At 31.2% G+C, this 18,991-nt stretch overlaps 1 protein-coding gene across 5 annotated transcripts in view; it reads right to left on the bottom strand.

The window, feature by feature from the left end:
- The window catches only part of LOC118186252 (uncharacterized), a 234,243-nt gene that overhangs the window by 46,795 nt on the left and 168,457 nt on the right, over positions 1-18,991 (bottom strand). For 4 of the 5 annotated variants that reach the window (XM_085809916.1, XM_085809915.1, XM_085809918.1 and 1 more), the window contains 5 exons: positions 18,597-18,775; positions 16,283-16,409; positions 15,500-15,717; positions 13,110-15,373; positions 1,112-1,313 (listed from right to left, as the gene is read on the bottom strand). In XM_085809916.1, coding sequence (XP_085666042.1) covers positions 1,112-1,313; positions 13,110-15,373; positions 15,500-15,717; positions 16,283-16,409; positions 18,597-18,775 — 2,990 coding nt within the window. The remainder of the gene's footprint in view (positions 1-1,111; positions 1,314-13,109; positions 15,374-15,499; positions 15,718-16,282; positions 16,410-18,596; positions 18,776-18,991) is intronic. The other variant, XM_085809919.1, reaches the window with a different exon arrangement.

Genomic DNA, 18,991 nt, shown 5'->3' with positions numbered 1-18,991 from the left:
CATTGTTCCTTAACCTTCTAATTGGATCTGGCTTATTATTTTTTGCAGACTGTTAGAGCAATTTTATAAAAAGTAAGCTTGAACTTTCGATTATTTCAAAAAGAGTTTCCGATTCTGGAGCTGCCAAAGGATCTACAAAGCAAAAGCATGTTTCAATGTCTATCAAACAAAAAGTGGAATTGCTGCAAATAATGGATAATGGCATGAAGAAAGTGACAGAGAGGTTAGTGAAAAGGAAAAAATTTCGATTGGCAAGTTAGATTGACATTTTTCATTGCGATAACAATGCCCCAGTCATCAATCAATTAATCTGTAGTATGGCGAAACCAGTAGTATGGTTCTAGATTCAGAAAATACTGATACCGATAGTGAAAAAAGTGACAGAGAGGTTATTGAAAATGAAAAGATTTTGATTGAAAAGTTAGTCAGTATTCTCAGCACAGCAATTACAGGACTTGAACAGTGGAACTTTGTAACTGAACAAGAAATTATGTCTGTTTATAGATTTAAAGAGAAAGTAATAGCACATAAAACGAAGCAACTTAAACAACTTACATTGAAAGAAATGTTTAATAATGTAAACAAATAAATATTAAGCTTTTTTTTTTTTTTTTTTTTTTTTTTTTTTTTGTAAATTTTGATACCCTTTAGATCATAATTGCTCTTTATTTCATAAATTATGGTTTCATATTTTTAAAATTTTATAATTTCTGCATGCCATCTTACCAGATTTAAATTAATGATCTATAATCCGGGAAAAAACCCTAATCCGGAATCGCCGAAGTTCCATTGTATATGAAATTTAGTTTTACAGCTTAATAATATACAGGAAACAATAGTACACTTTAGAAGAAATGACTAATTTCATACATTGCAGCTTACAGGAAGTTTCCATATCCACCGAATATTTTGGCTACACACTTCATTAGCGTACATAATGTTTTGAAAGAATAGAACAAAAATTTACTTCTCAAATTGTTAAAATTTTCTAATTTCTTCATCATTGTTTAAATGGTTCAGTGAAGCACATAACACATATAATGAAAAATGAAACTACTTATAATAAAAATATTTTCTGCAAAATTATATTTTAAGCAAAATTCACACATACTTGCGATAAGCATAAAAACGACAAAATATATTTGGCATTTTCTTGCTCCGTTGATGGGGTGTCATGCGGCATTCCCTACATTTTGGGAGCCGAGGAGCAACTTCACAGCACGGACCATCTTGTAAGAAAGGTTCACCAGTTTTTTTCAAATGGGATATTGATAGTTTTTCAGGAGGCTTTGCAGCTGATATACTTTTCGACACTACATAATGATAAAAATTACTAAACACTATGTTTAATTTTTTCATAAGAAAATTTATTCAACTGCTTGCACGAAAAATACTTTATAAGAAAAATAAAAGTAACCTTCAACTTTGATATTTTTCAGAATAACAAAAACATTTTAAAATTTTGAAAAGCATATAAACTTCTAAAAAATATTCTTTCCTTGAATTTGTATTTACTTATGTATATTTTCATCAAGAAATAAGAGAAAATTGTTTTATAAATAAAAAATAGTCGTAAGGTCAAAAGCTGTAAAAAATAAATCGTACCACGAGCACATTAATCTGACATCTAAAAGAAGGATGAACATGAAGAATATCAAGTGCACCAATTGTTAATCTTCGGACTAGAATGTTAATCAAAAGAATATGTAATTAAGCTGCAATTTATCAATTCAGAAATGAAACATGAGCTGGAAAAATAAATATTTTTGGCATACATCAATATGAAACTAAAAATATATATTTGATTATTTATAAAAAATACTATTAGCACACTAGCATATATATATATATAAACATAAATATCAGATTGTTGAATACAGTGTTGCCAGATCGTGTGATTTTTTGCAAATTTGCAACTTTTGACAAATTTGTGCTACTAAAATTTTAGTATCTGCGATTTTGCAAAATTTTTGCAACTTCCATCATTTACTTATGCTACATTTTGAGACTTATGCTACATTTTTTGAGACTTATGCTACATTTTGAGACTTATGCTACATTTTGAGACTTTACTACATTTTGAGACTTATGCTACATTTTGAGACTAATACAATTTTTTAATATATTGTGAAATGCTTACATGATAAATTAATGTATCAAATAAAAATAATTTATATTAAAAAATAAGTTTATTTAAGCTTAAGTAGGAGTTGGCATCTGGCAATGTGTTTTACATGTGGGCTTTAATTTTCAAGGCTGCACAGCCTGACGTCGGTATAACGAGAAAGGGATATTAGGAAAAAGCGGTTAAGAAAGAAAAAAAAAAAACTGCTTTGGAACCTCTCACTTTCCACCCTCATCCCCATGCGTTTTGTTTTTATGTTAGTTTACCTCTTCCCAAGTTAACGAATCGAACAAAAGAGCTTTCAGCTTGGGTGACAAATATTGGGTAGCCAAGCAGAGAAAAAAATTAAATTCCTTCTCCTGATTATAATATTGCTAAGAACTAAGCAACGGAAATGCCTTGAAAATCTAAGCAACTGCAGTTTTCTTAATAACACAAATAAATTTAACAGTGAAAGAACAAGGCTTTCCTAAGTAATCAGAATCTGAAATAAGCCCACCAGGCAGAAAGGAAAACTCACTAAAAAATGTTCACAATTAAGCAAAAAAAAAGTGAATTAAATTAACTGCCAACTAAAAAAATTTAGTACAAAAGCACTAACAGTCTAAACATGAGGAATATCTTGAATGGATATGCAAAATTAATTTTAAAATAGAACCTAAATTAAATAAGAATTTAAAGAGAAATGGATATTTAAACAATTGAAAATGGCAATAAAGTTTTAAAATTTTCGTTAAACCTAAGATATGTAATTAAAATGACTAAGAATCAAATATTGTCTGTAACTTACCGAACCAATAGTCAGTAAATCTGTATTGACGTCACAAAAAACATGTAAGCTCTGAGATCATTTGCAACTTTTTGCAGATTTGTTTTGTCCATTTTTGCTGCTTTAGTTGAAAAATTTTCGGCAACGCCGATTGAATAGTATGTGAATCATATATATAGTTTATATATATCAATAATCTGATATTTTATGTTTAAACATCAACAAAAATAAAGTGAAAAAAGAAAAAATTAGGTGGCACTAAAAGAAAATGAAGATTACATATACCAGACTTAAAGCCGTATTTGCAAGAGCAAATATATTTGAATTACAATAACAAAACAAAAAAAAAAAAAAAAAAAAAAACTATCATATATAATAAGAGTTACATAATTGACATTACAATGTAACAAAACTAAAAAATTCTAATGTGTGAAATAAATGAACATCAACACATATACATGTTCAATTTTACTACTTCAAATCTGATACAAAACAAAAATTGAATATTTCATAAATTGCCCTTGCTTACATCTTCTCTACATAATTTTGTTTTTCACCACAACGCAGTATTTTGTAATTACCTTAAAACCAATGAAACCTCGGAAGAAAGAAAAAAGAGGCAGAAAAATGTATTTAATTCACCGAGCTAGTGAAGAGCTAAACATCTTTATAAGGCAAAAAGGCCTATAAGCCCCCTAACAAAGAAATGAATTCCTTCTGTGATAGTTAGATTTTATAAGAAAAACATGTCTGAAAAATTGTCTTCTCTGGTTGAAATATAGTTTCCCTGCTTGGCATACATTCTTTTCTCTGCAAATGAGGATACTTATGTTAAACTGCTTACCCCATGGTGTCAAAACCCAATTACTTTTAAAGTATCACATTTCCAAATGAGGTTTCATTTGCAGATAACCCAACCATGATAAATAACATAGCCTGATTTTTACCCTGATAAATAACATCGGAGAGGTAGGAGAATAAAGTCTTATATAAATTGTTTGAACATTAAACAACTGATGTATAGACATATATATAATAATGTAACAAAAATAAAAATAAAAATTTTAAATACATTTCAAAAAATTTCTATCTTTTAATGGCTAAAAAAATTATATTTAAATTCTATTTAATTATAGCATATTCAGCTGAAAATACCTGAGGGAAGATTTGTGGGCATCTTACTGAATTTTACTATATTTTCTCTCTCCAATGTTCATCAAAGCAATTGTCCCAAATTCTAAAAGTGGTCCTTGATTTTGTACTTAACTGAGGTTAATTTTCGTAATGTCTGTCCACAATAAAGTATTTTTCTCGAATTAGAAAAGAAAAATGTTCAATAATCAGATGAAAACCAGTCTGATAGCGTATCTAGGTAAATGCACCCATTAAACGATTACTCCATGAAGAAAAAAGGACCAAAAACCCAACTGCTGTAAATGGCACAGAAAATGTTCACCTCTGGAGAATCACACTCATGTCCCATTACAACACATGGATTTAAATTGTGATAATCATTACCATTTTGTACCATCCACTGGCTTTTAAAGAAATGTTCCATTTCCAAGTTACATATATGCAACACTGGGCTGAAGAGATTGATTAGACCTCTTTGAATATAAGCACTGCTGGACTGGTAAGAGTAGAATCATTGCATCGTGCCGAAGTAATGCTGGTCCTCAATGGGTTAAAACCAGTTTCATAACATCAACAACAGTCTTCAATTAGTAATATTTAACTTATCATTCCCACTACTTAATTTCTAGCAATTGAAAAATAAAAAAGTAATCAATTTTTATTGCCTGACATATTAACAACTACTCATGACCTCTTTCTGAATATTTCACAAAAGGATATTTATTTTCCTGGTTAGTTTTGGCTTGATTATGGCAAAGTACTTGAGGGCTATCTGCTTAGGAGAGAGATGCCTTTGTGGAGGACTTTTTAAGGGAACTGTCTCATATAAACATTACACATGGAGAAAACTACAAACACGCCCATGCAGCCAGCCTGTTCACTGGGATTTGAACCCTGGACCGAAGTGGCAGTGTTTAGCGACTCGACCGCTGTTTGGCATTTATTTTTCTGAATTTAAAAAATGCAAGCATATGTAATATATATCTCTTTACTCTTTCAACTTGGCTTTAAAGATTAGAGAATTATTACTAAATAATAATATGAATTACTGGCCAACTCTTCTTGTTCATAATTTTAAAGGCCTCTTTCAAATTTCCAGAAGTTGCTCTGGAGCCCGATTGTGCGAAATATGATGACTTTTACTATTAATTTTTTCCTCCCATTTAACCTGACTTTTGTCCAGTTGGAACTACTACTCTGAAATTTTGCCATTTTGTTTTGTTTAGTTCATTACGAGAAGTAACAGCTTAAAAATGACACCATCTTGAACTAGTTGCCTCTGACTATGACCCCCAATAACCAATAATCCCCATTTTCCACCCCCCCCTTTTTTCTGTATGCCTCCATTGGTTAGCGACAAGATTACAAAAACTTTCTTCTTATTTTGGAAAGTCCTGCGATGGGATGAAATTGCCCGTTTTTAATTGCTGGTAGCCCCTCTTTTAGAATCTTTTGAATTTTGGAAACCTTTCCTTGTGAATATTTTGCACAGTTTAATTTTAGCCAGAGCCTGTGTCAACTACAAGATATGGCTTCTTGTTTTACTTTATTTGTACACCTTTTTACAATTTGAGCAAAAAGTTCCTCCTTTTTATATCAAAAGGTCTTTGACTGTTTTCTAAGAAAAAAATTTTAATTCTATGCAACCGGGCCACCCTTAATTTTATTTTTACAAGGGACAGTTAAAAGGTTTAATTTTCATATCTGAGAATTGATTGAATATTTTAATTCTTTTATTGTATATTCGACTTACTAGGCCACATTGCTTTTGGATTTACTTTTAATCATGTTTCATTTTTAGGTATTATTGTCGTATTTTGTATATTTTTTACTATTTTTTAATTTTAAATGCTTTAGAACACGCAAACATGTCGAGAAAAGGGGCAAGTCTAGCGAGAATTTTGTTAGTATTTTGTATGGAAACTGGAATTTGATTAATACCATTTAAAGTCTCAATGGATTTGTCAGACAAAACACGTTTGCATGATCTAGTTTATCAACTCGGTTGGAGGCTTCAAGCACTTTTCCCTTGACAAGTTCCGTTTGAAGCTTTGAACAGAGAAGATTTAACAAAAATTTTTGGTACAAGCTTTTTTTTTCCCCCCTATAGTTTGGAAAGTTTTTTTTTTTTTTTTTTTTTTTAATAAATATTTTCAAATTTGCTTTATCATTCATATTAGGTTCAGACAAACAAGGCCAGTATCTAGTGTTTCTGGAATTTCCTGTTTTTAATGACTTTTACTAGGTTTCAAACTTCCTTTCTTCTTTAAATTCGTATGTATATACAGTCAAAAGTCATTAATTCAGACACCCATAATCCGGAATGATCTATAATCCGGACATCAAAGCTAAAAACTTTCTGCGCATGCGTCGCGTTGATGCATTCGCATATGCGTTTACACGTGCGCGTAAGACCTTTGTTGGAAAATATGAGCTATTGTAACCCTTTTTTCTGCATCATCTCTCCTCCTTGAAATGATTCTAACTTTTACATAAGTTATATATAGACCATCTAGTTTAGTTCTTATTTTAAAGGGATATAGTAGTTACTTCTACTTCGTTTTTCACTGCCACTGTTTTTATTAAGAACGGACTGTTTCAACCTAATTAAGATGCAAAAACGAAACTTGATGTTACATCATCTGGAAAGCCGAGTCGTGCACATAGGCGTTCACGCGTGCGTGTAAGACCTTTACGGCTGCGAATATACATGTGCGCATGCGCAGAATACGTTTACACATGCACGTTTAATGTATAACGGACGGTATAAGCTAAAATTACCTAATTACCTATTTCAGTTAATGTTGCAGATTGCGTTCTTCCTTAAACTTCGAATTGGATTGGGCTTATTATTTTTTGCAGACTGTTAGAGCAATTTTATAAAAGTAAGCTTGAACTTCCGATTATGTCAAATAGAATTTCCGATATATATTTACTAATATGTAAAGGATCTACAAAGCAAAAGTATGTTTCTAAGTCCATTAAACAGAAAGTGGAATTGCTGCAAAAAATGGATAAAGGCATATCATTTGATTACCTAATCAATCCGAAATATGTTTATCAATTTCACGCTGCTCTGTGGGGGGAGGGAAACAACACGGCGGCGCGCAATGATTTGGAAGTTGATCTGTCAGCACTATCCTTATCTTCAGGGCAGATGTTTTTATTTTATTTGGCTTATAATTCTTTACTAAATGTATTATTTCATCTCGATGTACTTGGTCTTTGATATGATTTAAATCATGTTCCTCGCCATTATAATTCACTTCCGATAGTGAAGAAAGTGACTGAGAGGTTATTGAAAACGAAAAAATTTCGATTGACAAATTAGTCAGTATTCTCGACACAGCAATTATAGGACTTGAACACCGGAACTTTGTAACTGAACAAGAAATTATGTCTGTTTAATAGAATTAAAGAGAAAGTATTATCACATGAAACGAAGCAAATTAAACAACTTGCATTGAAAGAAATGTTTAATAAAGTAAACAAATAAATATTTAGCTTTTTCTTTTTGTAAATTTTGATACCCTTTAGATCGTAATTGCTCTTTATTTCATAAATTACGGTTTCATATTTTTAATTTTATAATTTCTGCATGCCATCTTACCAGATTTAAACTGATGATCTATAATCCGGAAAAATCGATAATCCGGAATCGTCCCGACGAGTCCAGATTAACTACTTTTGACTGTATATGAAGTTTCATAGCAAACTTCATGATGTAATCATTAATTGTTTCTTAAATTTTGCACAGAAGTTTATTTCCTTTTTCTTTATAATTTTAGCTGCACATAGTGTAGCCCTTCTTCAAGATGATATAAAACCTAGAAGAACAAATATCAATATCTGGAACACTCATAAGCAAAAATTCATGACATTGAAAACAATTAAGAAAAATGCATGGTTTTTATGAAAGATCTTTTTCTTTGCACAAAAGGAGATTTGCAAAATTATTACGTAGATTCAGAAGTCCACCATACCCATTAGCGGTTCCGACAAACAAGGGCAGTATCTAGGAATGTCGTGAAGTAAATTTCAAGCCTATGATAAAAAATATAAAAAAAAAATAAAAAAAAACTGCCAACAATAGGTTTTTTTTTTTTTTTTTTTTTTTTTTTTTTTTTGTTATTTTCTTGGTGCCTGCCCAAATTTTGTCCCTAGTTAATTCTACCAGGTGATGCAGGGACACATTTTTTATACTAGCTTTGGCCATTACCCGATTTCTTTTTTCTTTATAATTTTAGCTGCACATAGTGTGTTTCTGCAGTCCCTCATACTGGAAGAAAAGAGTCCCAGTCCTCAGCAAATGAATAAAGTACTCAGAAAATAGGTTCAACATTTCTGAAATTTTAACTGCTTATTTAGACTTTTCAACAGAAATATTCATTTAAAATTTCAAGAATGAATGTTGTAGAAAAGCATATTCACAAACAGTTATTCAGGAAGAAATAAACAGGTACTACACATCTGTGTACAGAAACTCCTTCGCTACAGTCAGCAACTGTCAAAAATGTTTGCATTATCATAATATGCTTGAGGTAAAATTATCACCGAGTCATCATCAAGCGAAATGATTTGCTCGTATTGGTAAATAAGGAAATTTTTCTTTCACTTGATCTGTGCAATCTCAGTAACCCACATATATTCTCTAAATGAAAATTATTAAATGAATACAGACAAAAATTACCTTTTCTCATATTTATTCAATTTAATATATAACTTCATATATGGGATGTCAGGAAATACATAGCTATTTCTCTAAAATTTTATCTTCTTTTCCTGTAGTTTCCTTTAGTTCTTAAAGATTGAACTTTTTAATATCATTACTTTATATTTAGAACCTGCAAAAATATTCAATTAAATGCATGACATTTTGTGCATTACATTTATTTTCAGCAAATTACATTAATTTGCAAAGCTCCCTAATTCTTTACCTATATCCTTTCAGCATTTATACTGAAAGCTTTGAATATAGAATTAAAACTTTTTATACTGCTCTTGAGAGAAAAAAAAAGAGAGACCTTTCTAAATATATTTTGCATACATCGAGTACAAGAACAAAGAATTTCCATCAAATAAAATCTCCCCATTAACCCTTTGTGGCACAGTGTGTCCGGTCTGGACACACCTAAAAATTTCCTTTTGTACGCACAGAAAAATTGAATGAAAAGGGATTTATAGGTTACTCTGAACCTTCTTTATTTATAGTAGATGGAGCTCAACACAAACCAGTCCATATATTTTAGCCATGTTTAGTTTTTTAAGACCCTCATTTTTCAAAGAAATCTTCCAGACTTTTTTAGGGTATAAAAGGAATTGTTTGGAAAGGAATTTCTATGTTATTATTTTTTTTTTTTTTTGGCTGTATGCTAATCTTATTCTATATTAGTTTTAAATTTTTACCTTGAAATCTTGCCTAAAATCAAATGGCGAACCCTAGGTGTGCTCACCGATAATCTAGGACAACTAAGAGTATGCATTCTTTGTTTCTCCGCATCTCATCGGCCAGTTCATTGACAACAATGCTAATTTCAGCTCTCTTTTCGAAGCTATATTCAATCAGCGTAGTGGATACACCCACAGAATTAAAACGATAAGTGCTATCTTCACAAAATTTTGCTCGTGTACTCCTCTAGGCCTAAAAAGGTAGCATGCCGGAAAGGGTTAATGATTTCATTTGTGTCAAATTTTATGTCACATATGCCAAGTATTTTAAATTCATCAAAAAGTTTTTAAACTCTCATTATTAGCAAAAATCGCCTAATGTTTCTTAAATTGTACAGCAGTTAAGAATTTTACTTTTATACTTATAACAAGAAATAAAATTCACTTGTTCTCATTTTCCACAGGCTTTTAGGTCATTTATATATATTACTTATAGACATTGAAAAAACTGCTAATTAACTTCCTATGTAGGGTTCGCATACTATGCATGCCCAAAAACAATACAAATCTGGAAGAAAATAATCATCTAGATTTTTTAGCGCTCCTCACGCATTAGTTACCAAATTCAGCAAGCATTTTAAGATTGTGCCTGTGACTGATTTTAAGAGTTAAATGCCTGTGCATTTTATTCAAATGAAATTTCATTATGTAACCAAAAAAGTAGTAAAATCATTAAATTAAGCATATTTTGACATTCAAAAAAGAAAACAGATCTACTGAATGTACTTTATTTACACTATAAAAAAAATCAGATACCATTACAAAGAAAGAATTGTTGCACTTAACATATTAACGAAAACATTTAAGAAAACCAGTAAAAAGTTTCCATTAGTTTCAGCAGAAGGTTATTACTTTTCCTTTATGATTTGCAATTTGATTTATGATTTCAATTTTACTATGCAACATGAAGATGCACAAATTTTGGAAACATACAGCATAATTAAACACAAATACACAATTGATTTTTTTCTAAATGTAATGCATAATATTTAGCTTCTCCTGCTTTTTAAACAACATTGGGTGTTTGATTTTTCAGTTTTACTCAACTTTCTATGCAAATTCTTTAAAAATATTTTAACATTTTTTGAGAAACATGAGAAGGAATCAAGTAGTTTAAAGCTACATGCTCATTTTATTATGAAAACATAACTTTCAGTACAAAAATATATTTCCACATTAGTTTAATTTATTTCAGTAAAATTACAGTGACATTCTTAACTGAAAACAATGGAACAGCCGATATTTTGAAAGAACCTGTATATTTTCATTCATGCAGTACTGTGCAAATAGCATTTTGAAACATTACAGAAATACCCTGGATACAAAGTTCTATAACACTGTTAATAACTGCAAACTTGCAAATACATAATAATATATAGTTTCAATTATAATGGAAAAATAAACTTTCTCAAAATAGTACTTTTTAAAATTATTTCCCAATTGAAAGCCTGTAATTGTCAAATTCATAACAGTTCATTAAATACTCATAACAATTTAAACCTCTGAATTTTAACAGGCAAAAGAAAAAAATACACCTTGCAAATAAAAACACATACTGATTCACATAAGCAGAATGGAAGGCTATAAAAAACTGTCTTTCTTTAATCCTATATACACATGATGCTGATCTCGAAGGAACAAAGAAACATTCAACAGAGTTCTGATGCTGAACTGAGCTCCCTCAATGGAAAAAGCTTCTGTGCTTAACTGTTTGACTACTACGCGGCGCAACAGAGCTGCGTTCATTTGTCTCGAAGCGCTGTGAGTTTCAGTGTGTCTTTGTTGCTCCGTCATCATGTCAAAATATAATTATAATAAAATATAAGTCAATAGACAACATCAAGTCAAAATATGCCCCGCAGTTTTCGTCGTGTGTTCTTTGCAAGAATTGCTTAGCAGTCAAACAGTTAAGTCTTTTGCATCGCTGAGTTGCAAACACCACACAAAAAGCTGCTTTCATGGGAGGGAAGACGAACATATTTTGTAGTGAAAACCAGAGGTCTTTAGTTCTAGCACTTGAGCTAACCAGATGTTTAAGGTCAACAAGTGTGTCTGGATGAACCATTGCATGATTAAATTTTCTAAAAAAAATTTAAAAAAAAAAAAAACCTATGATAATCACCTATCTTATTTACACACCTTTCACAGACACCAGTGATAAGGGAGCATATAAAATCATATATCTGGCTTTACTCATTGTTCATCATTATTGTTCTGACTTACAATTTACTCTTTAAAAGTAAGAAATATCTACATAAACCTAATAACTACTCTAATGTTAATAATAATTCTAATTGGTTGAAAGTAAGAATTAATTTTTTAGTTTCAAAGCCCATATCATTTTGAGAACCTCATTTATACTTATTCTGAATAACAGAAACCTGTGGTTTCCTCCGAGATTAAATGTTGTATGTACTATGCTTCCATGACAGCCTGATATTGCACTTTTAAAGAGACATTACACTAAAAGTAATATGATTTAGAAGTTTCATAATAAGTTTAAAAGGACTGGTATACAGATTACTCTGTGTGTTCATTTTCTTAACACTTAATGGTCATAAGACTATGACTCAGATCTATTTATTATACATTTCTTTACTAAGAAATATTCGAGTAGAGAAAAAAAGATTACCTTATAAAAGCTTATTTAAATTAGATAAATGATTATAACTGAGTTATTCCAGACCATCTGCTGAATTGATGAGCACACATTTAACATTTCACCTTGCTGGGTTAAGAATTAATCAATTAAAATTATAATACATAATAATAAACTAGAAAATAGCAAATAACAACACAATTGACAAAGCATAATAAAAATAATACTACAGGACCTCCATACTTCTTTAAATAACAGTGCAAAGTTAGAGAGGCTTTGCATTATGAAGAATGCGTGTGTAGGTACATATATGCAAGAGAAATTTGAATTTTAATCTACTTAATGGATTTCAATTGTCCTTATTCCTCTCAAAGTTCTAAGAAGCTGTACACAAATACTAAGGAGAAGTAAAGTTCTAAGGAGCTGTATGATTTTACAAGAAGGCTGTTGATGCTTTCATGACTGCTAATACTCATCAGCTCTGAAATCCTCTTTGCTGCATACTATTATATGGCTCAGAGCCACTATGTTTTTATTCTTAAAAAATTTAAAAAGAAAACTTAGCAAAATTTAAATAAAAAAATTATATATAAGCTACAAATATTAAAAACTTTTGTTTTACAATGGTAATGTCAAAACATATAGCAGGTTTCACACTTTTACAAAACTCTTCACATGAAAATATGTAGGGACTCCAGACAAAACAGCTCCTAACTTACACCTATCTAAGAGCATAATGGATGATAACGGTACTAGAAAAAGAGTCAAGGTTGGCAATAAGATATCTATTAGATAAATGAGAAATCAGCATTACTTAAAATTGAATGTGTTGTCTTCTTTTGCTGTACTAAAAATTTAAAGTCTTGTCTTCATTTAATTATCAAATTTTCTGCAAACTTTGAAGTGAAGCTGGCACTGATCTGAGTTCATGAAACATTTGCCCAAATGAAATAAAGTTTATGATAATTTAAAATAGATATACACATAAAACTTTGGGGGAAATTTCAAAATTTAAATGTCTGTAAAAAACTTACTTGACTTTTTTTTAGAAGTGTCATCAAGCATGATGCTTCGCCCTTTGGTTTTACGACCTCTTTTCTTTGCATTCATGATAACATCTTTTTCAACAGAAGTCTTTTTTTTAGCATCATATTCCTTTTTGGGTGATGCTTGGTCATCATTATTCATTTCACTACTACTACCAATTTTCACACGTTTGTTACTGCCAACAGAGCCTGGAGAATTTGCCTGATGCTTCCGACTTGCTTTACATTTTCTTTTCCCATTTTTTGTTCCTGATTCAGACTCAGACTCAGAACTAGAAGACTCCTCATCTAAATTTCTATCAGACTTATTTGTTCTACTTTCATATGTATCTATTGAACTATCGTCACAAATTTTAAGTTTACCATCATCATTTTCCTCAGATACACACTCACTTATTGCAAAGCCATCAGATTTACTCTGCTGCAAATCTGTCTCAATATCTTCTAAATTTGGCTTGGGATACAGTTCAGTTTTAATATCAGGACTATTTTCATTTGTAGGAAAATCTTTACCATTGTTTTCAGAATGCCTCTGTAACCAGGCTTTTTTCAGCTTAGTGTGATTACTGCTACTAGAGCTTGGATTATTTGCAGCAGAAATAGTCACAGATGTGCTAGCAATAGCATGTTCATCTCCAGATTCAACAGAACATGCAGATGAAACAGTCAGGCCATCTGAAGCATTGGTATGACTTAATACAGGACAATCCAAAGTTTCATCTGCAGAGGACCCACTAACAGTTTTAGCTGTCACTTTGTATTTGTCAAGAAGGTAATTTTGCATACCTACAGTATATTCTAACTCAAAATTTAAGTCTGACTGAATTGCAGGTACACTTAGATCTGGCATTGTAGGTGGTGTTGCAACAGGTTCTGACTTATAAACTAAATTAGATGTTACAATAGGTGAAGGTGGATTTGACTTTATAGGAAAAGAATCATTATTTGGATGGTGCTCAGCTAATATAGGAGCATTTGACACAAGATGTGGTGGAGTGACTATCTGGGTATCACAAGTTTCAGAACCACCAGTTGTCTGGACTTGTGGCTGAAGCTGGGGTGGCAAAAGGCCATCATCTACAGATTTTGGACGTTTTCTAACAGCTACATCATTAAGCAATTTCCTCTTTACCAATGGTACACCAGAATGGATATTTGCAATGTCTGGATTCTCTGATACAGAACTGGAATGGAAAGGTGAGGATGGTGCTGTATTAGCATTAATCACAGCCAAATGAACTGAAGGATGACTGGTTATTGTTGCTAATCTAGGAGAAGACTGATGTGGAGAGTTTGAAAGACCAGGATTTGACTGTGTATTATATAAATGAGCAGGTGATGGAGATCTGTGGCTGGATCCTTGAACAGTAATATGAGCTCGATTAGGTATATGGGTTTCCTGGGAGCTAAGCATTTTATTAGAATTAACATTCATAGGAATTGAAGTAGCAAGTCCAACAGGAGAATAACTGCGACTTACACGTCCAGTTGGCAAAGTAAATGGTACAGAATTAGGACGACACACAGGAGAACTACCTGCAATATTTGAATTTGGACTAACATGTGCATACTGCTGAGATACAGGAGGACTTCCAGAATGTACTGGTGCTTTGGAAGAAGCCTGAGAATGCACAAATGATACAGGTGGTGTGCTACTGCTTGTACTGTTCCCTGCATGTGTTGCTGCTATATACATAGGATTGGGAACCAAACCTTGTTGTATAAGGCTATATGAATACGTTGTATGAGCAGCTGGAGATGTGCTTTTAGAAACAGCATACTGAGGAGGAAAACACGCAGGTAAAGTGCATGATGCTGAACACACTGTATGTTTCATATCACGGGATTCATACTTAGAATGTGGATTCATTTTTTCTTGAATGCCTTTACCATCTCCTTTGACTAAATTCTGAGGCTGATCTTGCAGCTGCTGATACTGAGATGTTCCCATTCGGCCAACAACATTAGGTGATGTATTTTGGTGAGCAGGAGGAGCTGGACTACTACTGTTGCTAGTATATTCATATGGTTTAAAAGCACCACCACTGCCAACAAGGGGCTGATATACTAATCCACTTCTTTCTTGACCAGGAAGCATCATTTTTAATTGATGTTTACTGGAACTTTGATTTGAAGACCCAGTATGGTTTGAATTAGGAGTTAAAGGTCTTTCAGCTAAAGTATCTTTTTCACTCTTTACAGTCATACCTGGTTTCAACTGGCCACTGCTTGGTATTCTCACAGACTGAATACTACAAAGAAAATATCCATCTATTAGATTTTTAAACAAGAAAGAATTCATAAAAAACACATTCTAATTAAACACCAGACAGGTAACAGTTTTGACACTAGAATTCAATATTAAATATTTTTTATACCTTGCAGATGATTTAGTTTCTTCTCTCGCTTTTAACTGTGCATGAGTTATGTAAGTATGCTGAAATGGTTGATACCCATATAAACTGAAATTAGTTTCATTCTTCATTTGAGAAGCAGAGGAACTTATAGGACTAGGTGTTAAGTTTGGTTTGGTAGAAGGACCATGACTCATAATTTGAGGAGATTCTGGCTTTGATGCACTCCTAACTGGTCTTTGCTATTAAGGAAAAGATATTCTTTTAACAAAACAACTTTTTAATAAAGAACATCTTTTTCATGACATTTCAAGGGAAAGCAAGATTTCTTTGTCATGCTACAGCATAAAAAAGTACACAAAGCAGAACTATTTATCCAGCAATCATTGTTCATGTTATGAAAAAAGAACACAGTTAAGGTTTAAAACACTAATACATATAAAATTATATTCAATAAGTGGACTTTAAAATGTTTAGCATTTCACATCAGCCTTTAAATGATGCAATAAATTGTGAAAGTTGATTTCCTTCATCCATATAAAATGAATTATAAAACTCCCTTTTACAACTTAATCATGTATAAATAAGAAACAATTGATAATTTAATTTTAAATAAATACACCTGAACACAAATTAGAAGTAAAAATTAAATAAATTAGCACTATGTGATTTACAAATACTACATGAATGACTTCAGCTTTTATTTCTTTTTTTGAAGTTATAGTCCTTAGTTTCATTAAAAGTTTATTAAAGAAAAACTGGATTTTTTTTTATTATTATTGAAAAGGTAAAAACAGTACAAATAACCTCAATGCCTGAATAAGCTTGAAGATGTGAAGGATTAGACGACTGCTCATCCAGCTTTCTTTGCTGCTGAATTATTGCTAACCACCTCTCATGTTCCTGACGTACATGATTGTCAATCAACTGTGTCCTAAAACATGAGGTAAATTAGTCCATTAGATGGTAAAAACAAATAGAAATCATGAGATGCATTAAAATGTTTTTTTCTTTTGTCAAGTACAGTGGGAACAATTTATATCAATTAAAATGTAATTTTTGTCACATTTATAATACATTACGGATCATACATTACATTATTTGTCTACATTAAAGATCATAAACACACTAATTAGAATTAGCTTAATGCAATGGTCAAAGATAAGAGGCTATTCTGCCATACCAGTAATAATAGTTTTTAATATTAAGCAAAATTCAGCTATATAGTGGTAAAGAAAATTTCACAAACCAGTGGCCATACTGACAGAAAACAAAACACTAATTTCTCACTTCTAAGAGGCACTTAATGTCATTTTTACTACTAAACTGAATTAAAGACAAGACATGCTTTATAGTCTACTGAGAAAAATCAAAAAGGAAAAACGTGATTTAAGGGAAATAATAAGATGAAGTTAATATTAAGATTCTGATAACTCTGGAAAACTTCAATGTAATTAGATTCCTCAAAAGAATGATTTCAGCAACCAAAAAGTTTCAATAATTATTTAAGGTCCAAGAACAATTAAAAATTAAAGATTTGATTATTTCTGTTAACTAAAGACGTGACTTTAAAACCAAAAAATGTAAAGCACTTTTAATTCAACTCTTGTATGTTAAAATCACACTGATCACAACATTCACAATTTTACAAAAATTCAAATCTCACAAAAACTCATTCAGGACAGACCTTTAAACCTTAATAGCCCAAAATATATTAAACTTATTAACAAAGTAGACAATTTTATAATTAACAGACAGGAAAATGGGGATAATAAAACTATAACTGCTGGCAAAAATGTTGTCTATGGGCACTATAAAATTTTTTTAGAAGTTCATCAGCATCAAAAGTATAGACACCTCTTTGAAGATTATACTTCTTAAAAACAATCGAGCATATAGACATCAGCACACCTAAGCATTATGTGCATGAAAAAAATGGACGAATCGCTTGCAATTAGAACTGCGTCAAAACCAACAGAACTCATAAGCCATAAGATCTATTAAATCATTCCTTTTGTCATCAAAAAGGGTGAATATCATTAAGATGAGGAGAGACAGCTTCACTCAGTTCTTTTTTGGGGGGGGGGAGGTGAGTAATGCTGCATGTATACTACTTTCACAAGAAGAGGAACAGAGCTTCCATTTCCAACTTTTTTTTAAAACTGGAGGAGAATCTGTCAAAGATTTTAAATTATTTCACTATGAATGAAATTGTCCTATGAGAAATGAAATTGTCCAAGTCTGGTTTCATATTTCAAATATTTATCTGTCAAATAAAATGACATTGTTACCTGACATCAAAAGAAACTACGAATGAATCTGAAGATATTTATTCGAGTTCAATTAATTTTAACAATACGAAATGAATTTTTTTACAGCACTGCTCAACATTGCAAAAGAAAAGTGCCTAAGCATTTGGGTAACAAAATAATAATTGTGGAAGTAAAATGAATTTCATGTAAATTCATCTCTTATTTTAAATTCAGTGTAGAAATACATAATTCATCACTGAATTTTAATTTTATAAGATTTTGTGTGTGTGTTTCAAAAGTTTTCTTTTAAACTTTAACTTCCAACAGAAGCAACAATTCTGAGCATGGAGCTTCAATCAGAATAAAAAGTAAACTACTAATGTTTTTTATTAAAAAATAATATGTGAGGTTAATTACATGTTCAAAAAAAGCAAAATATGATATGAACAATCTGAGTGGCCCGAACACCTTTATCCATTCATGAAATTTTCTCCTTATATATTAGATTATAATTTATTTTCTTATATTCTATAACGATGTAAATTACATCTTCATGAAGGGAAATTTATAAAAACAGAAGTAATCATACAAATTTACCTAATAGCTGTTTGAATAGACTTCTTTAAGAGTAGAACCAAATAGATGGCCACTCAAGATGGTTAAAAACATCCTTTAAGATGTATTAATTTACAAAAACAGTTTACATTCAATGGCATGATAAATATACACAGTGAAAATAATTATAACATACAAAGGAATAGTAAACCAAATGACAGTAATTAGGATGTAAAGAAATGTGGAAATCAGCAAAGCAGTAAGCAATGTGAAAACAAAACCAATCTTTCTGAGAAATACATGAAATATATTACCTTTCTTTCTCTTGCTCTCTAAGCCTTTCATTATCAGAAACTCGTGTAGACTGACTTGATAAGCTGATGGTTGGACTGCTCTCTCTTCCTTTAGCAATGGCACTCTTATGAGCAGACATAGAATTCCAACCCATAGTTTTTTGCTGCTGTTGTTGCTGCTGTTGTTGCTGTTGCTGCTGCTGAAAATGAATAAATTACTTCTTTCACTAAGTTCATGATTTTTGATAATATTTCAAAACTTTATAAACATACATAAATCGGAATAAAATTCAGATTGTACAATTTTTACACAATTTTGGGGGGAGAGGAGAATATAATTCATAATTTGAAAAATGCCAATTTAAAATTTTCTCAGAAATAAACTCAACTCATTGCTGACAAAATACAACTTGTAT

Source organism: Stegodyphus dumicola, chromosome X2 (assembly GCF_044657685.1).
Source record: "Stegodyphus dumicola isolate Sdum_Otavi_A_Nest chromosome X2, ASM4465768v1".
Lineage (NCBI taxonomy): Eukaryota > Metazoa > Arthropoda > Arachnida > Araneae > Eresidae > Stegodyphus > Stegodyphus dumicola.
Note: the sequence above shows the minus strand (reverse complement) of the source record. Positions and strands in the feature narration are given on the sequence as shown.